Consider the following 24,282-nt stretch of genomic DNA (forward strand, 5'->3'; position numbering starts at 1 on the left):
TTGTTTTGCTTATTCATAGTCATTTACGTATGCGTTACGCTTCACATTTTATTTTAATACAAAAATGATTCGTGAGACACGAATAAAAACCTTTAAAACATCACAAATTACGTAAACTGGGGCATGCGAAATCTGACCTCCAATCTCACCGTCACCATTTTTGTAGAGCGTAACTACAGTTACCCACATCCGGTTGGGTACAGTGCAGTACGAAAGCCAACTGGACAGAGGCAAATTGCAGGAAGAGCGCTAGCGCTTCATGTTGGATTTGCCCCTGTCCAGTTGGCATTCGTACTGACTATGAATGCCAACTGAAAGACGTTCAATGCTTGTTTACATCTGGTTAAAATTTTATGTTGACATACCAAGGAATTTTGCATCTATAATGAATAAATCATTCGTTATCGTCAAGGATGGAACAGCCATTTGAACATCCGTTTTCCTTGATCGCTAGCATGACAATTGTGACGTCACAATGACAATGACGTCATAATAAGCGATTGAAATTCATAAAATTATTTATTTGAAATACAGTAAACCATCTGTCGCAAGCCATGTGATGTATGTGGTGTATGGTGGAGAAATAATGACAGTTCTTCATGCAAATAGACGAACGGGGTCTATTATTATTGATTCTAATTATTCTTTTCTTCTCTGAACTTTCATGACTGATAAAAAAGATAACATGAGCGTCTAGCACAAAAAGATCTAACGGCTCGCGTGTATGTTAGCGCACCTTGCGTGTTACATGTATTGATTGGATTGTCTAGAGCCTGTGTATGGCCCGATAATGCATTCCATTAATAATTTATAGATATATGCATTATTGATATCTACATAAGTGTATATCATAAACAACACATTCTATTTAACATGTTACTGCTCTTTTGACAACATAGGTAAGCTTTAGGCAGACGGTATATTGTACTTCCCGCTATATAAGTACACGTAAGGTTATAAAAAGGCTGTGAAGTATCGGCGGTACATGGCCTAAGAATGGCTGCACGCTTTTCCTCTGAATAGTCAAACAAGCCTGACTGTAAACAAAAGGTGACAGGTTTGAGTAGTGAGGGACAAACAAAAGTGTCGTGGTCTGTTTAGATTGTGTATAGGTATCGAGTACAGACGAAACTCGCTGTCAGGCGAGATATACACGGACAAGATCATTTGTTTTATCTCTAGCGACCTAATCGGCTGTCAGTTCATTGTAACGTGCATCATCCTTCAGCGAACTTAGACCAGTCGACAGCTGCCGTCGCTCTAGCTCAAGCAGACGAGACAGGCAGCGGAACCGTTCGGGATATAGTTATTATACCAAACGGAATGCCTCTATCCTCAACATAGATGTACATTAGTGTGTGTATCCTTTACGATGCTGTGCGCTAAAACGTCAGAATGTTTTCATTGCTGTGTATATTGGAATGTAACATTGTTGTGTGTTTTATCGATTCAAAAAGAGCCGCTTCTGACGTAACTTAATAGGTTGTGTATTGCTTGTTTAGTATACTCACCTGGATTTAAACAGATCTTTGAAGTACATCATCTATCGGAGATGACACATTACAATGGCAGTTTAAAATGAAATGAGAAGAAATGGAAGAGAAGGAAATAATATGTGATGCGAGTGAATCTGATCGTGCCACCAAATATGAATCTAATGCGGACCTATTTGGAGTTCAACTTGAGGTATGTACTTCTACCTATAATTAAATTTTATCGTCGAGTTTATTTAAATAAAGTCTTTAGAGTGATATTCTATATACATAGAACAAATATAAACTGATTTGTGTTGATATACACCTGTAATGAAGTACCTGGGATCGTCTGTAGGTTATCGCTGTGCTAATTTGACGACGTTAACCCCAGGTAAGAAACCGACGGTATCGTACATAGATACTCAATGATACGATCAATAGCTGATAACTTTGTATATTTATATACATCGTTTATAGCTCTGTAATCATGAATGACTAGATAAAACCTGGGGGCCGTAACTGTTTGTAAGATCGCTGTATAACTATAAAGAACCAGTATAGAACTAAATGTATCCTTCAGTGTCATTTCATTGTTTTCTTAACATAAAGCTATAAGGGCCATGATATAGACAAAGAAAGGTATGCAATCTATAGGACAAAACAAAAGAGTTAGTCGACACTCGATCTCAACTACCAGTCAATTGTATAGGTTGGAAGTCGGTCTCCAGTGCCCTTGTAATAAGTAGATGTATAATCGTTATGACAAGATACATGTCTGACCACAGCGATGACAGGTAGGCACTGCCCAGCTCAACTATTAACTGGCTAATAATGATTTATGGCTACAAAACTACCATCTGGTAAAACCGCCACCTGGTTAAAGTCTCATGGTTTTGTCCTTTACAATGCCTCAAATGCCTCGCATTAATTTGGAAATGTCACGGCCTCGTCTTGTAAATAACATTTCAATATACAGACATACAATGTTATCAAAGGACCTAGTGAGGCACACGTAAAGCAGTTGTGGTTGATGTACAGATAACATGGTGATATGTTCCTATATAAGTACACTGTTACATGTTAGGTTACGGAAGGACAATCTAACTTAACAGAATGTTCGGGTCCCTGACAGGGAACAAGTTACCATGGAACAAGTTAACATGAAGTATTTAGCTTAGGGTGGAATCAGGCATTGGAACAGGTGCTTGTACATCGTCACAGGGAAGTTCAGTAATAAAACACATAAGTTATGAAATACATTTTGAATTTATTGAAACCCCTTTTGATAGCTGACAAAATCATGTAACTTGTGGTCAAACATGACAGATAGTGCTAGAATCAATAATTAAATCAGTAAATCACAACATTAAAATACATATTCTCAAACTTTCTAGATAGACAAAACTTTGTATAGTTTAACTGCTTAGTGTTTTAAGTAAATGATTTCTCACTTTGGGATTATCTTGTATAACTAAACACTACAAAACCGAGTCCGTGTGTCAAGGGCTGGACAGAATACTTTCACTAAGATAAAAATCTCCATCGCCGATCTCTGACACCTGTAGATAAAACCGCCTGTACACATTGTATTGATGAGTAAATGGGTCTGTATATTATGAGGATATGGCGACACAAAATTTCATCATTATAAAAAACAATTTAATTATACACATGTCCAATGTGTCCAGGGTTAAGATGACACACAGTATTGTGATTCTGAAGTGCAGAGTCACAGCCACATGCCAGAGATGGCCTGTCCCGTGTAATGTGTACTATGACGACACTAAATTTTTATATTCTAAAATGTGGTTTAACGAAACACATGTCCAATGTCTGAGGATAGGTGTGCATTACGTCAGGTAAAGTTAATTAGATTTGTGGTATTGACTAATGTAGTCAGTGGTTGTAGATATGTAGTGTCTGTACACGCTCTATGTGGAGATATGCATAGCCATTTTAAGGGTCTATAACTTGGTGAAATAAACCCTTGTGTTGTGTGTGGTGAGATTTTGACTGGTATAAAACTGGACCTTGTCCCATATTTACTGTGTGGTTGTCAAGCTAAAACAATGGTCAGTGAAGAGGAAACTGGACATACACCTAAACAATGGTCAGTGAAGAGGAAACTGGACATACACCTAAACAATGGTCAGTGAAGAGGAAACTGGACATACACCTAGCTAAACAATGGTCAGTGAAGAGGAAACTGGACATACACCTAGCTAAACAATGGTCAGTGAAGAGGAAACTGGACATACACCTAGCTAAACAATGGTCAGTGAAGAGGAAACTGGACATACACCTAGCTAAACAATGGTCAGTGAAGAGGAAACTGGACATACACCTAGCTAAACAATGGTCAGTGAAGAGGAAACTGGACATACACCTAGCTAAACAATGGTCAGTGAAGAGGAAACTGGACATACACCTAACAATGGTCAGTGAAGAGGAAACTGGACATACACCTAACAATGGTCAGTGAAGAGGAAACTGGACATACACCTAACAATGGTCAGTGAAGAGGAAACTGGACATACACCTAACAATGGTCAGTGAAGAGGAAACTGGACATACACCTAAACAATGGTCAGTGAAGAGGAAACTGGACATACACCTAACAATGGTCAGTGAAGAGGAAACTGGACATACACCTAACAATGGTCAGTGAAGAGGAAACTGGACATACACCTAACAATGGTCAGTGAAGAGGAAACTGGACATACACCTAACAATGGTCAGTGAAGAGGAAACTGGACATACACCTAGCTAAACAATGGTCAGTGAAGAGGAAACTGGACATACACCTAAACAATGGTCAGTGAAGAGGAAACTGGACATACACCTAAACAATGGTCAGTGAAGAGGAAACTGGACATACACCTAACAATGGTCAGTGAAGAGGAAACTGGACATACACCTAACAATGGTCAGTGAAGAGGAAACTGGACATACACCTAAACAATGGTCAGTGAAGAGGAAACTGGACATACACCTAAACAATGGTCAGTGAAGAGGAAACTGGACATACACCTAAACAATGGTCAGTGAAGAGGAAACTGGACATACACCTAAACAATGGTCAGTGAAGAGGAAACTGGACATACACCTAGCTAAACAATGGTCAGTGAAGAGGAAACTGGACATACACCTAGCTAAACAATGGTCAGTGAAGAGGAAACTGGACATACACCTAGCTAAACAATGGTCAGTGAAGAGGAAACTGGACATACACCTAGCTAAACAATGGTCAGTGAAGAGGAAACTGGACATACACCTAAACAATGGTCAGTGAAGAGGAAACTGGACATACACCTAAACAATGGTCAGTGAAGAGGAAACTGGACATACACCCTAAACAATGGTCAGTGAAGAGGAAACTGGAAATGCTGAACTGGACATACACCTAAACAATGGTCAGTGAAGAGGAAACTGGACATACACCTAACAATGGTCAGTGAAGAGGAAACTGGACATACACCTAAACAATGGTCAGTGAAGAGGAAACTGGACATACACCTAACAATGGTCAGTGAAGAGGAAACTGGACATACACCTAAACAATGGTCAGTGAAGAGGAAACTGGACATACACCTAGCTAAACAATGGTCAGTGAAGAGGAAACTGGACATACACCTAGCTAAACAATGGTCAGTGAAGAGGAAACTGGACATACACCTAGCTAAACAATGGTCAGTGAAGAGGAAACTGGACATACACCTAAACAATGGTCAGTGAAGAGGAAACTGGACATACACCTAAACAATGGTCAGTGAAGAGGAAACTGGACATACACCTAACAATGGTCAGTGAAGAGGAAACTGGACATACACCTAACAATGGTCAGTGAAGAGGAAACTGGACATACACCTAACAATGGTCAGTGAAGAGGAAACTGGACATACACCTAACAATGGTCAGTGAAGAGGAAACTGGACATACACCTAGCTAAACAATGGTCAGTGAAGAGGAAACTGGACATACGTAATATACTACATACAGCCATTGGTTAATTTAAGATTGTGATCGACGCCACTTACGACTGGGAAACGATACTAATTTTATTTGTTTTTTATGTACTTCCGGATTCAGTATTTAGATATTGTTCTATCTCTAATAAAATAGACCTCTTTGGTCCTTTTTCCCTTTTTTTATTTTTACGTCCTATTAACAGTCAGGGTCATATAAGGACGTGCCAGGTTTGTTGGTGGAGGAAAGCCGGAGTACCCGGAGAAAAACCACCGAGCAGCGGTCAGTACCTGGCAACTGCCCCACATGGGATTCGAACCCGCATCCCAGAGGTGGAGGGCTTGTGGTAATATGTCGGAATATTTGACATCATTAGGCCTTTTGGTCTATATCTCATATTATAGTAGAGAAAACGCACATCCATACCGGGATTCGATCCCGGGACCTTCCGACCACAAGACAGATACTTTCTATTTGAACTACCTGGTCGCATGTGATCAAACCCGATCAAAAACCGTTACTTTATTTAATTCCCTCCCATTTCAAGTTTTCACCCGGAAGACTGAACACATAACCCAGGTTCAGGTATCCCCACCAGTGCTTGGAACAGAGTTTGTTCACGGCACCAGATATAGGAGTGGGTAAATACATGGCCAGACCAGGATTCGAACCCGGGCTCTGAATGAATAATTATGTTAAAATAGAAGTCTAGTATTAGCCCAAAGTGACCTAAGCAGATCAGACATTACATTCCAAAGGCCATCAATGCATGCACTTTGTGATCATAAACAGGCAATGATATTGTATTCATCAGATTAAAATGTATGACTTTCGATTAACCAGAGACCGTTATACACAGCAACTGTGCTATAATCTACATCGATATTTACCCGATACCATATCAAATCTTATCCAATAATAAGTTCTACTGTAGTTTTTTTTGTATTTGTTTTGAAATTGGCGTACGATAAACACCCACTAAAATTGGCCGTTATATGCACATGTCGATAACCAAGAGTAACCATTCATCTGTAAATATAAAAAGCCACGTAGACCTTTATACAGGCTTGATAATCTCGACTTGAAGAGCGCAGTGACTTTGCTTTAAATGCCATTGAATGTTGACATTTTACCGGCGTCAGATCGCGCCTAGTTACACCTAGGTATACAGTTATTAGCCGCACGTAATCGAGATGCTCTGGTTTCATTACTTTATATTTTGAAAAAGGAATTGTAGCCTTAGTATTGTCTGTCATTTTGGCAATACGCCGCATTTTTGGAATATTGCCGGCGATGCTCACGGATAATAATTACTATTTCGAAGTTTGTCGTCAGAAAATGCGAATGACAATTTGCTACATTAGATAAAACATTTTAACCAAACTCCGACCTGATTTAACTTTATCCAGTTTAATTAACCTCAAAAAGAGTTTATTTTGTATTCCCATGTATCTCGTGTGTTAGACGGTTCTCTCGTAGTCTCACTACATTTTGTTTGTCCTCATTGTGGGTTGTCTTCGGAATTAGTCTCACTACATTTTGTTTGTCCTCATTGTGGGTTTCATGTCTTCGGAATTAGTCTCACTACATTTTGTTTGTCCTCATTGTGGGTTGTCTTCGGAATTAGTCTCACTACATTTTGTTTGTCCTCATTGTGGGTTGTCTTCGGAATTAGTCTCACTACATTTTGTTTGTCCTCATTGTGGGTTTCATGTATTCGGAATTAGTCTCACTACATTTTGTTTGTCCTCATTGTGGGTTTCATGTATTCGGAATTAGTCTCACTACATTTTGTTTGTCCTCATTGTGGGTTGTCTTCGGAATTAGTCTCACTACATTTTGTTTGTCCTCATTGTGGGTTTCATGTCTTCGGAATTAGTCTCACTACATTTTGTTTGTCCTCATTGTGGGTTGTCTTCGGAATTAGTCTCACTACATTTTGTTTGTCCTCATTGTGGGTTCCATGTCTTCGGAATTAGTCTCACTACATTTTGTTTGTCCTCATTGTGGGTTGTCTTCGGAATAAGTCTCACTACATTTTGTTTGTCCTCATTGTGGGTTTCATGTCTTCGGAATTAGTCTCACTACATTTTGTTTGTCCCCATTATGGGTTCCATGTCTTCGGAATAAGTCTCACTACATTTTGTTTGTCCTCATTGTGGGTTGTCTTCGGAATTAGTCTCACTACATTTTGTTTGTCCCCATTGTGGGTTCCATGTCTTCGGAATAAGTCTCACTACATTTTGTTTGTCCTCATTGTGGGTTCCATGTCTTCGGAATTAGTCTCACTACATTTTGTTTGTCCTCATTGGTGGTTTCATGTCTTCGGAATTAGTCTCACTACATTTTGTTTGTCCACATTGTGGGTTGTCTTCGGAATTAGTCTCACTACATTTTGTTTGTCCTCATTGTGGGTTTCATGTCTTCGGAATTAGTCTCACTACATTTTGTTTGTCCTCATTGTGGGTTTCATGTTTTCGGAATTAGTCTCACTACATTTTGTTTGTCCTTATTGTGGGTTTCATGTATTCGGAATTTGTCTCACTACATTTTGTTTGTCCTTATTGTGGGTTTCATGTCTTCGGAATTAGTCTCACTACATTTTGTTTTTCCTTATTGTGGGTTTCATGTTTTCGGAATTAGTCTCACTACATTTTGTTTGTCCACATTGTGGGTTGTCTTCGGAATTAGTCTCACTACATTTTGTTTGTCCTCATTGTGGGTTTCATGTCTTCGGAATTAGTCTCACTACATTTTGTTTGTCCTCATTGTGGGTTTCATGTCTTCGGAATTAGTCTCACTACATTTTGTTTGTCCTCATTGTGGGTTTCATGTCTTCGGAATTAGTCTCACTACATTTTGTTTGTCCTCATTGTGGGTTTCATGTTTTCGGAATTAGTCTCACTACATTTTGTTTGTCCTTATTGTGGGTTTCGTGTTTTCGGAATTAGTCTCACTACATTTTGTTTGTCCTCATTGTGGGTTGTCTTCGGAATTAGTCTCACTACATTTTGTTTGTCCTCATTGTGGGTTTCATGTCTTCGGAATTAGTCTCACTACATTTTGTTTGTCCTCATTGTGGGTTGTCTTCGGAATTAGTCTCACTACATTTTGTTTGTCCTCATTGTGGGTTTCATGTCTTCGGAATTAGTCTCACTACATTTTGTTTGTCCTCATTGTGGGTTTCATGTCTTCGGAATTAGTCTCACTACATTTTGTTTGTCCTCATTGTGGGTTCCATGTCTTCGGAATTAGTCTCACTACATTTTGTTTGTCCTCATTGTGGGTTTCATGTCTTCGGAATTAGTCTCACTACATTTTGTTTGTCCTCATTGTGGGTTCCATGTCTTCGGAATTAGTCTCACTACATTTTGTTTGTCCTCATTGTGGGTTCCATGTCTTCGGAATTAGTCTCACTACATTTTGTTTGTCCTCATTGTGGGTTTCATGTCTTCGGAATTAGTCTCACTACATTTTGTTTGTCCTCATTGTGGGTTGTCTTCGGAATTAGTCTCACTACATTTTGTTTGTCCTCATTGTGGGTTGTCTTCGGAATTAGTCTCACTACATTTTGTTTGTCCTCATTGTGGGTTGTCTTCGGAATTAGTCTCACTACATTTTGTTTGTCCTCATTGTGGGTTGTCTTCGGAATTAGTCTCACTACATTTTGTTTGTCCTCATTGTGGGTTGTCTTCGGAATTAGTCTCACTACATTGTGGGTTCCATGTCTTCGGAATTAGTCTCACTACATTTTGTTTGTCCTCATTGTGGGTTGTCTTCGGAATTAGTCTCACTACATTTTGTTTGTCCTCATTGTGGGTTTCATGTCTTCGGAATTAGTCTCACTACATTTTGTTTGTCCTCATTGTGGGTTCCATGTCTTCGGAATTAGTCTCACTACATTTTGTTTGTCCTCATTGTGGGTTCCATGTCTTCGGAATTAGTCTCACTACATTTTGTTTGTCCTCATTGTGGGTTTCATGTCTTCGGAATTAGTCTCACTACATTTTGTTTGTCCTCATTGTGGGTTTCATGTCTTCGGAATTAGTCTCACTACATTTTGTTTGTCCTCATTGTGGGTTCCATGTCTTCGGAATTAGTCTCACTACATTTTGTTTGTCCTCATTGTGGGTTTCATGTCTTCGGAATTAGTCTCACTACATTTTGTTTGTCCTCATTGTGGGTTCCATGTTTTCGGAATTAGTCTCACTACATTTTGTTTGTCCTCATTGTGGGTTCCATGTCTTCGGAATTAGTCTCACTACATATTGTTTGTCCTCATTGTGGGTTCCATGTCTTCGGAATTAGTCTCACTACATTTTGTTTGTCCTCATTGTGGGTTCCATGTTTTCGGAATTAGTCTCACTACATTTTGTTTGTCCTCATTGTGGGTTCCATGTCTTCGGAATTAGTCTCACTACATTTTGTTTGTCCTCATTGTGGGTTCCATGTCTTCGGAATTAGTCTCGCTACATTTTGTTTGTCCTCATTGTGGGTTGTCTTCGGAATTAGTCTACAAACATCACACATACCTGCATTGAAAAATCGTTTGAATACATCATATAATAACCTTTTTTGGACGCTTCTAGGGCGATATTATTTAGACGTTTGATGTTCCTACAAATCTAGACCTTTAAACTCTGAACCGACATTCTCAGCACTCGGTAAGCCTCGTGATGACCAGCCAAAATGTCCTATTTCTGTAAATACAATCACAAAACTTGCACATGATTTCCAAAATACACTTAAGGTTTTAATTTTTCTTAATTTTGAATAGGTTTTGATGATATCAAGGAAAATAAATTCTGTTAAATACCTCATTAAAATTCTGTTTAAATACCCAATGCATGTAACTCTCAATGAAAATGAATGTAAAACGATTTTTAAAGATGATTTCTTACACCAAGCCAACAGTCTCGCCACATCGATTCGTTTGATATAAAGATATAAAATGTGACGATGGTAATCACATTTGAGAATATCCAACTGATATTCAAATGATATTTGACTTGATAAAAAGAATCTGTCTTTTTGGAACTATTTTTAGAGCTTAATTTCAGTACTGCTGTGGGACTAAATTCTGTAATTACGTCATTATTACACGCATGCGCATTAACATGCGAAACGGAAAGAAGAGCTTATTACATGCCGCTACGTTTTGAAGTCTGCATCCTTGTCGATAAATTAGGTTTATTTGTGATTTGGGTTTTGTAATTATCCTACTAAACGTCGTAACAAGGTTTCTCCTCTATTTCCGGCGGTATTGGACGGCTTCCCAATAAGCACCATTGATGCCAATAGATGGTCGGGTTAGCTTATCTAAATAAACATTTAGCTTTAATAACACTTACCTAATTCCTAAAAGGTTTTGTGGTTAGTTTCCAAAGAGCATGCCCGTGGTATATTATGTCCATGTTGTCGAATTTAATTAGTATAAGTTTCAGTTTAATGTGCATGTGAAACCACGTTTTATAATTAGAACGTGGCCGTATCGCACATGATAATCTTGCGTTCCATTATTTTTTTCTGATTTGAAAATTACACAAAATTTTACAGCCTACTTAGCTGTCTGATTGAAATCTAACACCAGATACGGCCGTGATGTTCTAACATCGGTACGGAATCCGGATACGGACAAATGCTTATTTCAGGATGTAGTTTTCTTTACGCCTGACGTGTAAACCCGACACCCCCGGGAGTGGTGCACGTGAACACAACATTATATTCAATCATATCATAGATGTCTAGAGTTCTTATATGTAAGGAATGGAATGGTTGATAACTTGATTTATCATGGTGAAATGTTTTATTGTTCACGATTGTGAGACGGGTAGGATATTTTCTCATACATTCAATAAAAAAGATATGTAATAATCTTATATGTGCTTGCTTCATCATGTAAGACCCGAAGTATAGTTATTTTCATTGTTTTGTAAGCTGACCTATCTTGGTTTATCACATAAGGAAATTCCCGTAACTGTTCCCTCATTCCGTACGATGGTTTTATACTGACTTTAAAACATTCAATTAATGAGTAAGATCATGTTATGTACGGTCAATGCGTATGCTAGTACACCTGTACTTTTGGGAGACTGTAGTATGTTTTATAAGACTACACTCACTAAGGCATATTGTAAAATAGTATGAACACCCCAAACAATCATACTGACGACGGACAAATAAGTCTTCCCGCTGTTTTATTCTGAGCGGTAAACAGGAGCCCACTGTTTTATACTGAGCGGTAAACAGGAGCTGATACTATCTTTTGCTGTCGACAGATCCGGGATCCATTTCTCAAAATGGACGAACTCAAAAGAGCAAACCGAGGGTGTCAAGAATACAAGTTACAATATTACTAATAGTCGCCTCCTGTGCAATTCTATCACGATTTCCAACACTTGGAAGAGCATCGTGAAACAATGTGTATTTTTCTGTTTTCATTTATAAACCTGAATAATATCAAGCATGTTTGGTAAATGTCAGCGTATTACATTAATCAGTATACACTTACACCATTAGTAGTGGTTCTATTCTCTGGTCTACCAACAATACAAGCCAGAAAGTGACGACAGCATTCCATGTGTTGGTCAGTCAACCAGAAACCCAACCTTGTGATTGTATTACCGTCATTCTGAATAATTTGAATATCGTAACGAGATTCCCTGTTTGACTAACTTCTTCACAAACAAAATCCGGATCGATGAACCAAGAGAGTGTTTAATTGTTATCTTAAAATTCCAAAGTCACGTCAGTCGTAGATTATACAATTATTTTAGACATTCTTTGAGTATGTTTGTACAGGTTTATAATGAGAACTTTTTGACCGAATTTCTTATCAGTTCTGGAAACAGGTCATCCAGCATGGATGTTTGCATCAGCAGGTACTATTGCCTTTTTGCGATCAAGGCTACTTACCACAAGTCTTTGTTGACAACGATCAACGAACACTAAAACGAAACTACATGGCCCACTTATAACCTGACAAGAAAAAGTGCTAGAACTATTAATGTGTTTCGCTTTTAACAATTTTAGCTTTTTTTTAAATGAGCATGACTCATTGCACCGAACTTGCGAGACTTTGGACCATTGCGCCGAGCTTGCGAGACTTTGGCCCATTGCGCCGAGTTTGCAAGACTTTGGCTCATTGTACCGAGTTTGCGATGCTTTGGCCCATTGTACCGAGTTTACGTGACTTTGGCCAATTGAACTGGGTTTGTGATGCTTTGGTCCATTGCACCGAGCTTGCGAGACTTTGGCTCATTGAATCGAGTTTGCGATGCTTTGGCCAATAGCACCGAGTTTACGTGACTTTGGCCCATTGAACTGGGTTTGTGATGCTTTGGTCCATTGCACCGAGCTAGCGAGACTTTGGCTCATTGAAACGAGTTTGCGATGCTCTGGCACCTTGTACCGAATTTGCGAGACTTTGGCCCATTGAACTGGGTTTGTGATGCTTTGGTTCATTGCACCGAGATTGCAAGACTTTGGCCATTAAATTGAGCTTGCGAGACTTTGGTCGTTAAATCGAGCTTGCGAGACTTTTGCCCATCGAACTGAGCTAACGAGACTTAAGCTCATTGAACCGAGTTTGAGATGCTTTGGTCCATTGAACCGAGCTTGCGCGATTGGCCATTGAATCGAGCTTGCGAGACTTTGAGCAAACTTTGGCTCATCGAACTGAGCTTGCGAGACTTTGGCACATCGAACTGAGCTTGCGAGACTTTGGCCCATTTAACCGAGCTTGCATGCGAACTAAAATACGATGGTGATTATGATGAGGATGATGATGATGGTGGTGGTGGTGGTGAAGATGATGAAGATGATGATAAAAATGATGGTGGTGGTGATGATGTTGATGATGATGACGATGATAATAAAGATGATATGAGTAAGATGTTTTGAGAATGAGTGTGATAGTGATATTGATTGTGAATAAGAATGAAAGTATTTAGGTACTTATAGTTTTATTGTTTATTGCACATGAAAAAGAAATAAAACATAAATTAAAAAAATAACTAAATTGGTGTTGCATGTAGGAAGGCGTGATTCCATCTCGGGAACCGTGTTGTGTATAACCCCTTCAATAACAGTCAGAACTAGTATCTATGGTCTATCTGATTAAATATAAAACAATGATATCCTGTTCGACAGATTAGAGCTCTTGTGAACAACTGTACTTTGGTTTGCTGTTGGTTTTTTATCTGGCAATTTTGATTACTTTACTTTCAAGTATAGACGTAATTTCCCTGTTTTTCTATAGAACATGGAGTCCCTTGTACAAACAGACTACCAAAACTATAGATCGTCTTGTATTAACCGGATTATAGAGTAAACATAGAGTTGAAGACTTCGTTGGCGGTTACGTGTTCTTGCATGTCACTTTCTCAGAGCCCTAATTACAAGAACCTTTTACACCGATATTCTCTGAAGTAAAGACATCAAAGGAGGTTGTTCTACAGAAATAAAAATAACTACATTCCAATATCTACATGTGCTCTAATGTATGGCCAGGTACATCCAAACCATTTCATTGTTTAGAACTTTGTCAATCTGTCCGACCAATCCAAAGAGTTAACAACGTGCTGATTCTTACTGAAATCTAGATTTACACCTGTACTAAGATGAAGCAAGCTGTGTGTTTACTCCATGGAAATGACGCTAACATCATCTATTCACAATTATTGGCTTCAAGTGTTATTGGTATATTATACAATTGCATATTATATGTATTGACAGTTACTGCGAGCACCTTGCGTCAATTTGGGGTCTAGGATACATGAATAAACAAAACAGTTGGTCCGTATACTGTACCATAGACTTAATATATAAAAGGTATCAGAAGGTATCGTGGCGCCACTCTTTTCTGTGCTCCGACAGGTCCATAAGGTCTACCCATTATACTTTCAAAATAGTGAACCTCAAAATAGCTAGCCGTCTGACCTATTGTAATGTCGATATTTCAGTCTGTATTTATGACCTTCTGTATTAATGACCTTTGTCCGGAGTACACACGCATATATCTTATTTTTCACATGAATGCTGAGACGGATGACCGGCGAACCAAATTTGATTATATTTTATTATCTCCTTTTCTGACGAGACTGTTCCACTATAAGAGACCTCCATCTGCCGTATACATCACCACAAAGTTATCAGTATTCAACCCGCATGGCCAAATTCGACAAGTATTGCTTTCTGTCTGACCATCGTGAGTGCTGGTTGGAATATAGCTATTTCCATCGGGAAGCACTCGAAGAGCGCGCCTTAAACTTAACACTGTGAGTTATGGCATTGCTGTGATGACCGAGAATTCGGGCAACAACCATAACAGGACAAGTCGACTGTAACAGGTCGCACAAGGTCAACGTTGGATGTGTCTGGGAAACAGTTTCATTGCAAGAATGCACATTGGATTGGAATGGATCACGATGTTAACCGTAAATTGATTTTAAAACTATCCGTTATATCTGCGATTATACAACAGATGACGTTACAGCAGCTCCGTAACTCACTCTTACAGCGGAAGTGACATCGCTGGTATGTCTCTGGAGTCCATTCTTCAATGGCGTTAAGCGATTTTTACTGTCGTCTGCTCAGGCACGTCCCATGTCTGTGGAACTTCCTGTTACATCCGCCACAGGACTTCTGGTTACATCCGGCATCAAATACAAACAGCTTCCTCGGTTTCAAATCCGAAATTCCAGGATTTGTTTACGGCATGGCGACTATTATTGTTAGCAGTGTTTGAATAGATGGCTTGAAATGTCCTTTGTTTGAATAAGTTTTTCTGAGTGTTCCAAATCTGTGACGATTGCTTTGTATTAGAACCGTCATGATGCTGCTTGTGATTATAATGGTTATCCCATCGCAATGGACTTAGTAACTTGTCCTGTCTAAAAACTACCCAGTCCTGTACTACCCAGTCCTGTACTACCCAGTCCTCTGTACCTTCCAACACATGTGTATAAGGTGACCCAGCCACGTGTAGGCAACGAAACTAAGCTAATGTCACATGCATGGGAAAAGGAAAATACCAATAGATCTAGTTGCAACAGAAATATAATCATTCAAAAACAATTACAGCCAATGTTTAATTTCAAATGCGTCTATGGTTGATTGCCATGTACAGATACATATGTAGGTTGTACTCCGCCTGACCCTTAGAAGTGAGTTCGTAATGGCTTCTGACAAACCTCGCAATAAATACAGCCTGTTTGCATGTCAACGTCTGTTATGTAAACGTAAAATACACACATGATGCATGATGCATTTTCAACTAATACCGCAATCACAATCAATTATCACTGTTCTGTGAACTCGCAGACGCAACATGTAGAAGCCGATAAATAAGGTATTACTTTTAGTCCGATTGGACATTTCAGCTATTTTGATACAGATAATGATTTCTCCATAATGCCGAAGCGTTCATTTATCTTTGACTCTCTGGTGATTATATTTAAACTTTATTTGGTATTTAACATTGAAGCTGTTGATGTTAAATGAAACTGTTTGTCTAAATATTAATCACGCGACCGATGATCGATAAGACTTGGGAACAAGGAAACTGATTTAAGCCCTGTCTTTGTACGACCGTAGTACGATAGGTCTAGGTGACCTCTGTGATAGATAGGGTGGCAAAGACAGTTTGTTACGTGACAATGAATATTTATTGTCTTCGCAAAGTGAGAGTTCTGGAAAACCTAAAACAATGTGGGTTCCAGTTTGTGCCCGTATGTCGTATATATATGGATTGATGGGTGTTGTCACGGGGCTGTTAGTTGGAAACAATACGTAAATCAAAATGCGCATTTTGAAGTGTAAACAAAAGGACAAGGTCAGTCACGAGCACATTGTCACCACAGTATCAGCTGATTTTTATAATTACCTTTGAATAGTAACAATCGCACCTAAAGGTATTTCACAAGTAAAATACAAGTATAAATCTAATGGATACGTTACAAGTAGCGTTACTTGTCATTGGTTCAACACTCCAATGCAGTAGCATTGAATGTTTCACGGAGAAACGTATTTGTCTGTTCTTTGCTATGCTGGTGTATGTCTCACCGTTGTTTTTTTCTCTCGCTGACGTGTGACTGACCGCCATCTGTTGTCAAGCGAGGAAGCCATCAGCTACTATTGTATTTCATTTGATTTGAATCGTTTATCGTCCCATTAAAGTTGTATGGTCTGTGATTTGCCGTTATTTTTGGCATAGAAAAACACATTTAAATTGTTCTACATATTTTTCTCCGCCTCTCCAGTCTTAAACATTCCATATTTACCGACTTTTGTAAAGTTCCTATTCGCAAAGTTATTATTTTAACGTGTACCCGTCTAAACAGCTGGGAAGTCTCGAACTGTTCTGATCTGCACGGGTATTACCGATGTCAGTCACGTGAGACGTCTCGGGAGGTTCAGATATCATTATATATTGGTGCTTTTATGGATCTGAACCATCATATATAAGTATCCATTTTCACACGTTGTATGTTTTATCACATTTTGTGATAGTGAACATTAACAGATTGGGTCATTGTTGACGACTAAGATGGCGATTGTACAGTTTTGTACAAAGCCAGATTGTCATAATCAGCAGGTCTATCGAAAGGTCTCGTTTGCTACTAAGCGTTTAAGTAAATTTCTTAATATGGATTTCTGTCAAATCAGTTTTACGTAAAACAATGTTATCAATAGATGATAATTGTCGTTAAAATGATATTAGCCTAAATCAACCCGGGCTTAGACATCACACGGTGATTGGGGACCCTACAAACAACCAATAACGAATAGAAACTTTGCCCCGTGTAAACTATCTGTAAACACATCAAACGCGAGTCCTTCCTTGTGTTAGGTTGTTATATGTAAAAAATAACACATCAAACTCTTCCTGATGTCGGTTCAATGTCTTAATCGTAAACATTTCCAATTCATATGAAACGAACAACAACCAAAAAAACCCGGCGGAGATAAGAGGTTTGCGAAGATAACATGATGGCTTTCCTTCTTTAATAGATATGTACATATATTCATTAAAAAGTCAACACTATCCCCAGGCAGTTGATGGCAAAGAAATATCGATATAGTAATGTCGGTCATAGTTGATGGAACACGGCAATGGTTTGCAGATGCTACAAGATATTGACTTGGGCAGACCTACACACTCACGGTATTGTTCTAGAACAAGTTAAACATTGATACGAGAAGGCGATATCTTATATATCAAAGTTGTATCCAATAATGATAGATTCTCGTTAGGACGATTGGATTTGGAGAGACGTGACTGATCGGATTTCTGTAGGGATTGGAACAATTTATCCATGTTTACACGCAGAACCCATTGATATCAAAACAATAGGCTGACCTTGGGGTCTTTGATACGATCTGTCCACACACAGAACTAAAAGTAATGAATAGCGGGAGGACCCCCATCACCTCCTATACTCATGTCCAAGTTAAAGTAACACTTAATTTCTCACACATTTAAATTCGAACCGGTAATGATGAGGTGTTTGTAACGAGATACTAAATGGCAGCTCCGGTTCTTCCTCTGTCGCCTCCTATTACGCGCGAATGTTGATCCTTGTTTCTGGTTAAAATGTACAGTCGGGCAAGGATGGCTAAAGTCGGTAAAAATGGTGTGAATGTATCCAGTATAATTTCTTATGAAATGGAAAAATAAAATTTCTCGTCAAAATCTGTCTGCGTACGAAGAAATTAATTTAAAGTATGGAAATTCTAAAACGTCCTCCCGGCTCACTATGTCCGTGGTTACATTTCCACGCAGCCTCGCTTTCAATGCTTTCAACTTTTCTTTACTTTAATGGTCAGAACTGTGAAACTAAGCAGAACTTGACCGTCGTATTAATATGTGAGAACTTTTGGAAGGCCGATGAACGCATTTAGACTGGTTTTCTTTGCCCGACTATTCACTTTAATTTTTCTCCATTTAAGTAATGGTTAATCAATCACTGATCCATTACCAGTTATTCACCACGTGTGACTATTTATATTAAGAAAGAACAGCAACTGTTGTATTAAGTTGAAATGAATTGTCATCAATGTATGATATTGACGACGAGAATAATATAAAACTATAAAAATGTAAAGTTGTTATGAAAAACCTGTGGGTATAAACTTATTGTATAAGCTTATCTGCATAATGCTACTTCATATTCAAACGTTTGTATGTGTGGATATAAAATAATGGCGTTTCTTTGACACTTCGAGTTGCCCTGCAGGTTAAAAAGGCGACTATTTGTTTTCTTTTCTCCTCTTATTAACTCGTTTTCGTTTTCGGTGTCTTCGATGGCATGCTTTAGTGAGATATCACTATAAAAAGGACAAGAGTGTCACTATCACAAGGAGCCACAACACGTGTATTCCTCAGCCTCCCAAAATATACAGACATCCACAGACACTTTGCATACATTGGAAGCCGTCCTTCAATATATAATACTAATAATACATCCATTTATTATCTTGATTGTTCTCTGATTAGAAGGGTTTAAAATTAGACTATATACCCTAAATAAATTTCAAAAAGTCAATAAAATCGCTGGAAAAACTCGCGTTTTAGCAAAAATGCCATCTCCGAACTGTTGTGCCTATCATTACTGCTGTCAGTAATTGGCTTTCGATTCTTTTCAAGTAACCACAAAGAATCGACATGGATTTACACCTGGTTTGGCCTGATTAGCCTTGTCCCGTGTACCAGGTGCTAATGCAGGAAATTAATAACGAAAATTAACAGTGATGAGGGATACCATTCACTGATTTCATTACCTTTGCAGTTTACTTATAATTGGTTTGATAAATGAACAGTTCATATTAGAAATGGACTTTAGATTATTTAAGTGTCACTAACATGTATACCATATGAGAATGCTCACAGCAAGACTCATGGAAAACATATTCTTCCAACGAATTATCGTTTACAAAAGTAATTGAGATCGTTTGAAGATTCTAGGCTCTTAGTCAAATATGACATTGTGATGTTAATTTTTTTTTCTCCAAGGATGATTTTATCATAGGAATGTTGATTTATTGATTAAATAAGTAGGATATATATAATTTTGCGAATTTTTCTTTCAAAACATACATGTCGACGGTCTGTTATTATTGTTTGCCCTGCAGATAGTGCATTGGAATTGTATCTTCTGTCCCATTATATGAAAGGCGACTAAAATTGGGATAATATGTTTTCTCTGTCTCTCTTGACAACGCCTTGACCTTGTGGGAGGACTAGTGTAGCAGTTATCAATGTAATGTGACAGGGTATAGCTTGTTGTTTGGTGTCTTTGGTGGCAGGCTTCAGTGGTATAGTAATATAAAAGGCAATTAGTTCAAATATTACAAGGAGACACTTGGCTGTTTGTTATCATATAAAACCAGTGTCATTTATACCTCAGTCTCCCAAAACACACACCGACACTTCACACACGCCAGACAGCACATACACGGGAGGCCGTCCTTACATGACTGCTCATAGGACGTAATAGGACGTTACACACACAAAATACCACATACAAGGGAGGCCGTCCTTACATGACTGCACACAGGACGTAATAGGACGTTACACACACAACACACCACATACAAGGGAGGCCGTCCTAACATGACTGCTCATAGGACGTAATAGGACGTTACACATACAACACACCACATACACGGGAGGCCGACCTAACATGACTGCTCATAGGACGTAATAGGACGTTACACACACAACACACCACATACACGGGAGGCCGTCCTAACATGACTGCACACAGGACGTAATAGGACGTTACACACACAAAATACCACATACAAGGGATGCCGTCCTAACATGACTGCTCATAGGACGTAATAGGACGTTACACATACAACACACCACATACACGGGAGGCCGACCTAACATGACTGCTCATAGGACGTAATAGGACGTTACACACACAACACACCACATACACGGGAGGCCGTCCTTACATGACTGCACACAGGACGTAATAGGACGTTACACACACAACACAACACATACACGGGAGGCCGTCCTAACATGACTGCACACAGGACGTAATAGGACGTTACACACACAAAATACCACATACAAGGGAGGCCGTCCTAACATGACTGCTCATAGGACGTAATAGGACGTTACACACACAACACACCACATACAAGGGAGGCCGTCCTTACATGACTGCACACAGGACGTAATAGGACATTACACACACAAAATACCACATACAAGGGAGGCCGTCCTAACATGACTGCACACAGGACGTAATAGGACGTTACACACACAACACACCACATAAAAGAGAGGCCGTCCTAATATGACTGCTCATAGGACGTAATAGGACGTTACACACACAACACACAAGGGAGGCCGTCCCAACATGACTACTCATAGGCCGTAATAGGACGTTACACACACAACACACCACATACAAGGGAGACCGTCCTAACATGACTGCTCATAGGACGTAATAGGACGTTACACACACAACACACCACATACACGGGAGGCCGTCCTAACATGACTGCTCATAGGACGTAATAGGACGTTACACACACAAAATACCACATACAAGGGAGGCCGTCCTAACATGACTGCTCATAGGACGTAATAGGACGTTACACACACAACACACCACATACAAAGGAGGCCGTCCTAACATGACTGCTCATAGGACGTAATATGACGTTACACACACAAAATACCACATACAAGGGAGGCCGTCCTAACATGACTGCTCATAGGACGTAATAGGACGTTACACACACAACACACCACATACAAGGGAGGCCGTCCCAATATGACTATTCATAGGACGTAATAGGACGTTACACACACAACACACCACATACACGGGAGGCCGTCCTAACATGACTGCACACAGGACGTAATAGGACGTTACACACACAACACACCACATACAAGGGAGGCCGTCCCAACATGACTACTCATAGGACGTAATAGGACGTTACACACACAACACACCACATACAAGGGAGGCCGTCCTAACATGACTGCTCATAGGACGTAATAGGACGTTACACACACAACACACCACATACAAGGGAGGCCGTCCCAACATTACTACTCATAGGACGTAATAGGACGTTACACACACAACACACCACATACAAGGGAGGCCGTCCTAACATGACTGCTCATAGGACGTAATAGGACGTTACACACACAAAATACCACATACAAGGGAGGCCGTCCTAACATGACTGCTCATAGGACGTTACACACACAACACACCACATACACGGGAGGCCGTCCTAACATGACTGCTCATAGGACGTAATAGGACGTTACACACACAAAATACCACATACAAGGGAGGCCGTCCTAACATGACTGCTCATAGGACGTAATAGGACGTTACACACACAACACACCACATACAAAGGAGGCCGTCCTAACATGACTGCTCATAGGACGTAATATGACGTTACACACACAAAATACCACATACAAGGGAGGCCGTCCTAACATGACTGCTCATAGGACGTAATAGGACGTTACACACACAACACACCACATACAAGGGAGGCCGTCCCAATATGACTATTCATAGGACGTAATAGGACGTTACACACACACAACACACCACATACACGGGAGGCCGTCCTAACATGACTGCACACAGGACGTAATAGGACGTTACACACACAACACACCACATACAAGGGAGGCCGTCCCAACATGACTACTCATAGGACGTAATAGGACGTTACACACACAAAATACCACATACAAGGGAGGCCGTCCTAACATGACTGCTCATAGGACGTAATAGGACGTTACACACACAACACACCACATACAAGGGAGGCCGTCCCAACATGACTACTCATAGGACGTAATAGGACGTTACACACACAACACACCACATACAAGGGAGGCCGTCCTAACATGACTGCTCATAGGACGTAATAGGACGTTACACACACAAAATACCACATACAAGGGAGGCCGTCCTAACATGACTGCTCATAGGACGTAATAGGACGTTACACACACAACACACCACATACACGGGAGGCCGTCCTAACATGACTGCTCATAGGACGTAATAGGACGTTACACACACAAAATACCACATACAAGGGAGGCCGTCCTAACATGACTGCTCATAGGACGTAATAGGACGTTACACACACAACACACCACATACAAGGGAGGCCGTCATAACATGACTGCTCATAGGACGTAATAGGACGTTACACACACAAAATACCACATACAAGGGAGGTCGTCCTAACATGACTGCTCATAGGACGTAATAGGACGTTACATACACAACACACCACATACAAGGGAGGCCGTCCCAACATGACTGCTCATAGGACGTAATAGGACGTTACACACACAACACACCACATACACGGGAGGCCGTCCTAACATGACTGCACACAGGACGTAATAGGACGTTACACACACAACACACCACATACAAGGGAGGCCGTCCTAACATGACTGCTCATAGGACGTAATAGGACGTTACACACACAACACACCACATACAAGGGAGGCCGTCCCAACATGACTACTCATAGGACGTAATAGGACGTTACACACACAACACACCACATACACGGGAGGCCGTCCTAACATGACTGCTCATAGGACGTAATAGGACGTTGCACACACAACACACCACATACAAGGGAGGCCGTCCCAACATGACTACTCATAGGACGTAATAGGACGTTACACACGCAACACGCCACATACAAGGGAGGCCGTCCTAACATGACTGCTCATAGGACGTAATAGGACGTTACACACACAACACACCACATACAAGGGATGCCGTCCTTACATGACTGCTCATAGGACGTTGCACACACAACACACCACATACAAGGGAGGCCGTCCCAACATGACTACTCATTGGACGTAATAGGACGTTACACACACAACACACCACATACAAGGGAGGCCGTCCTAACATGACTACTCATAGGACGTAATAGGACGTTACACACGCAACACGCCACATACAAGGGAGGCCGTCCTAACATGACTGCTCATAGGACGTAATAGGACGTTACACACACAACACACCACATACAAGGGAGGCCGTCCCAACATGACTACTCATAGGACGTAATAGGACGTTACACACGCAACACGCCACATACAAGGGAGGCCGTCCTAACATGACTGCTCATAGGACGTAATAGGACGTTACACACACAACACACCACATACAAGGGAGGCCGTCCTTACATGACTGCTCACAGGACGTAAGTATAATAATCCAAACAGCTAAGGACGTCCTCTCATTAATGCGGTATACTGTGTGTGTGACGTGCGAGCCTACAGTATGGTAGGGTTGTGTCCTTTTGTAATAGATAGTGGAACTCTTGTCCTTTTTTATAGTGATATCCCACTAAATCATACCAGAGACACACAACGAAGCAAACTCCATCCGGTCACATTATACTGACAACGGGCAAAGCAGTCGCCTTACTCCTTGATCACTAAGCAGACGCAGAAAAGTGTGGTGGTGAGGGGACAAAACCTGAAGTGAGGTGGTGTCAAGGGAGACGTAAGGAAGAAGGAAGACGAAAAATTGTCCTTAATTAACTCACCTTTCACGATATGTCATAGGGGTAGCAGGTACAATTCTAACGCACTACTCGCAGGACCAACAAAGAGACACGATACCAATAAACGACAGCATCCCTACAAAACTTCACACACGCACTATAATTGGATATTTCTCGCCAAAGAAAATCTATTTGGATAGCGCTTGTCAATGAAGGACTCTTTGAATTTCGCTCTTCAGCAAAGGAATCTAAATTCCAATCGTCAACGAAGAATCCTTAGGACATTCCT

At 40.1% G+C, this 24,282-nt stretch overlaps 1 protein-coding gene across 2 annotated transcripts in view; it reads left to right on the top strand.

Annotated features, from left to right (window-relative positions):
* Positions 1-1,068: 1,068 nt before the first annotated feature.
* Positions 1,069-24,282, top strand: part of LOC138322737 (ras-GEF domain-containing family member 1B-like) — a 118,263-nt gene continuing 95,049 nt past the window's right edge. The window contains exon 1 of one of the 2 annotated variants that reach the window (XM_069266810.1): positions 1,069-1,686. In XM_069266810.1, coding sequence (XP_069122911.1) covers positions 1,594-1,686 — 93 coding nt within the window. In that variant the 5' untranslated portion in view covers positions 1,069-1,593. The remainder of the gene's footprint in view (positions 1,687-24,282) is intronic. The other variant, XM_069266811.1, reaches the window with a different exon arrangement.

Source organism: Argopecten irradians, chromosome 5 (genome assembly GCF_041381155.1).
Source record: "Argopecten irradians isolate NY chromosome 5, Ai_NY, whole genome shotgun sequence".
Classification (NCBI taxonomy): domain Eukaryota; kingdom Metazoa; phylum Mollusca; class Bivalvia; order Pectinida; family Pectinidae; genus Argopecten; species Argopecten irradians.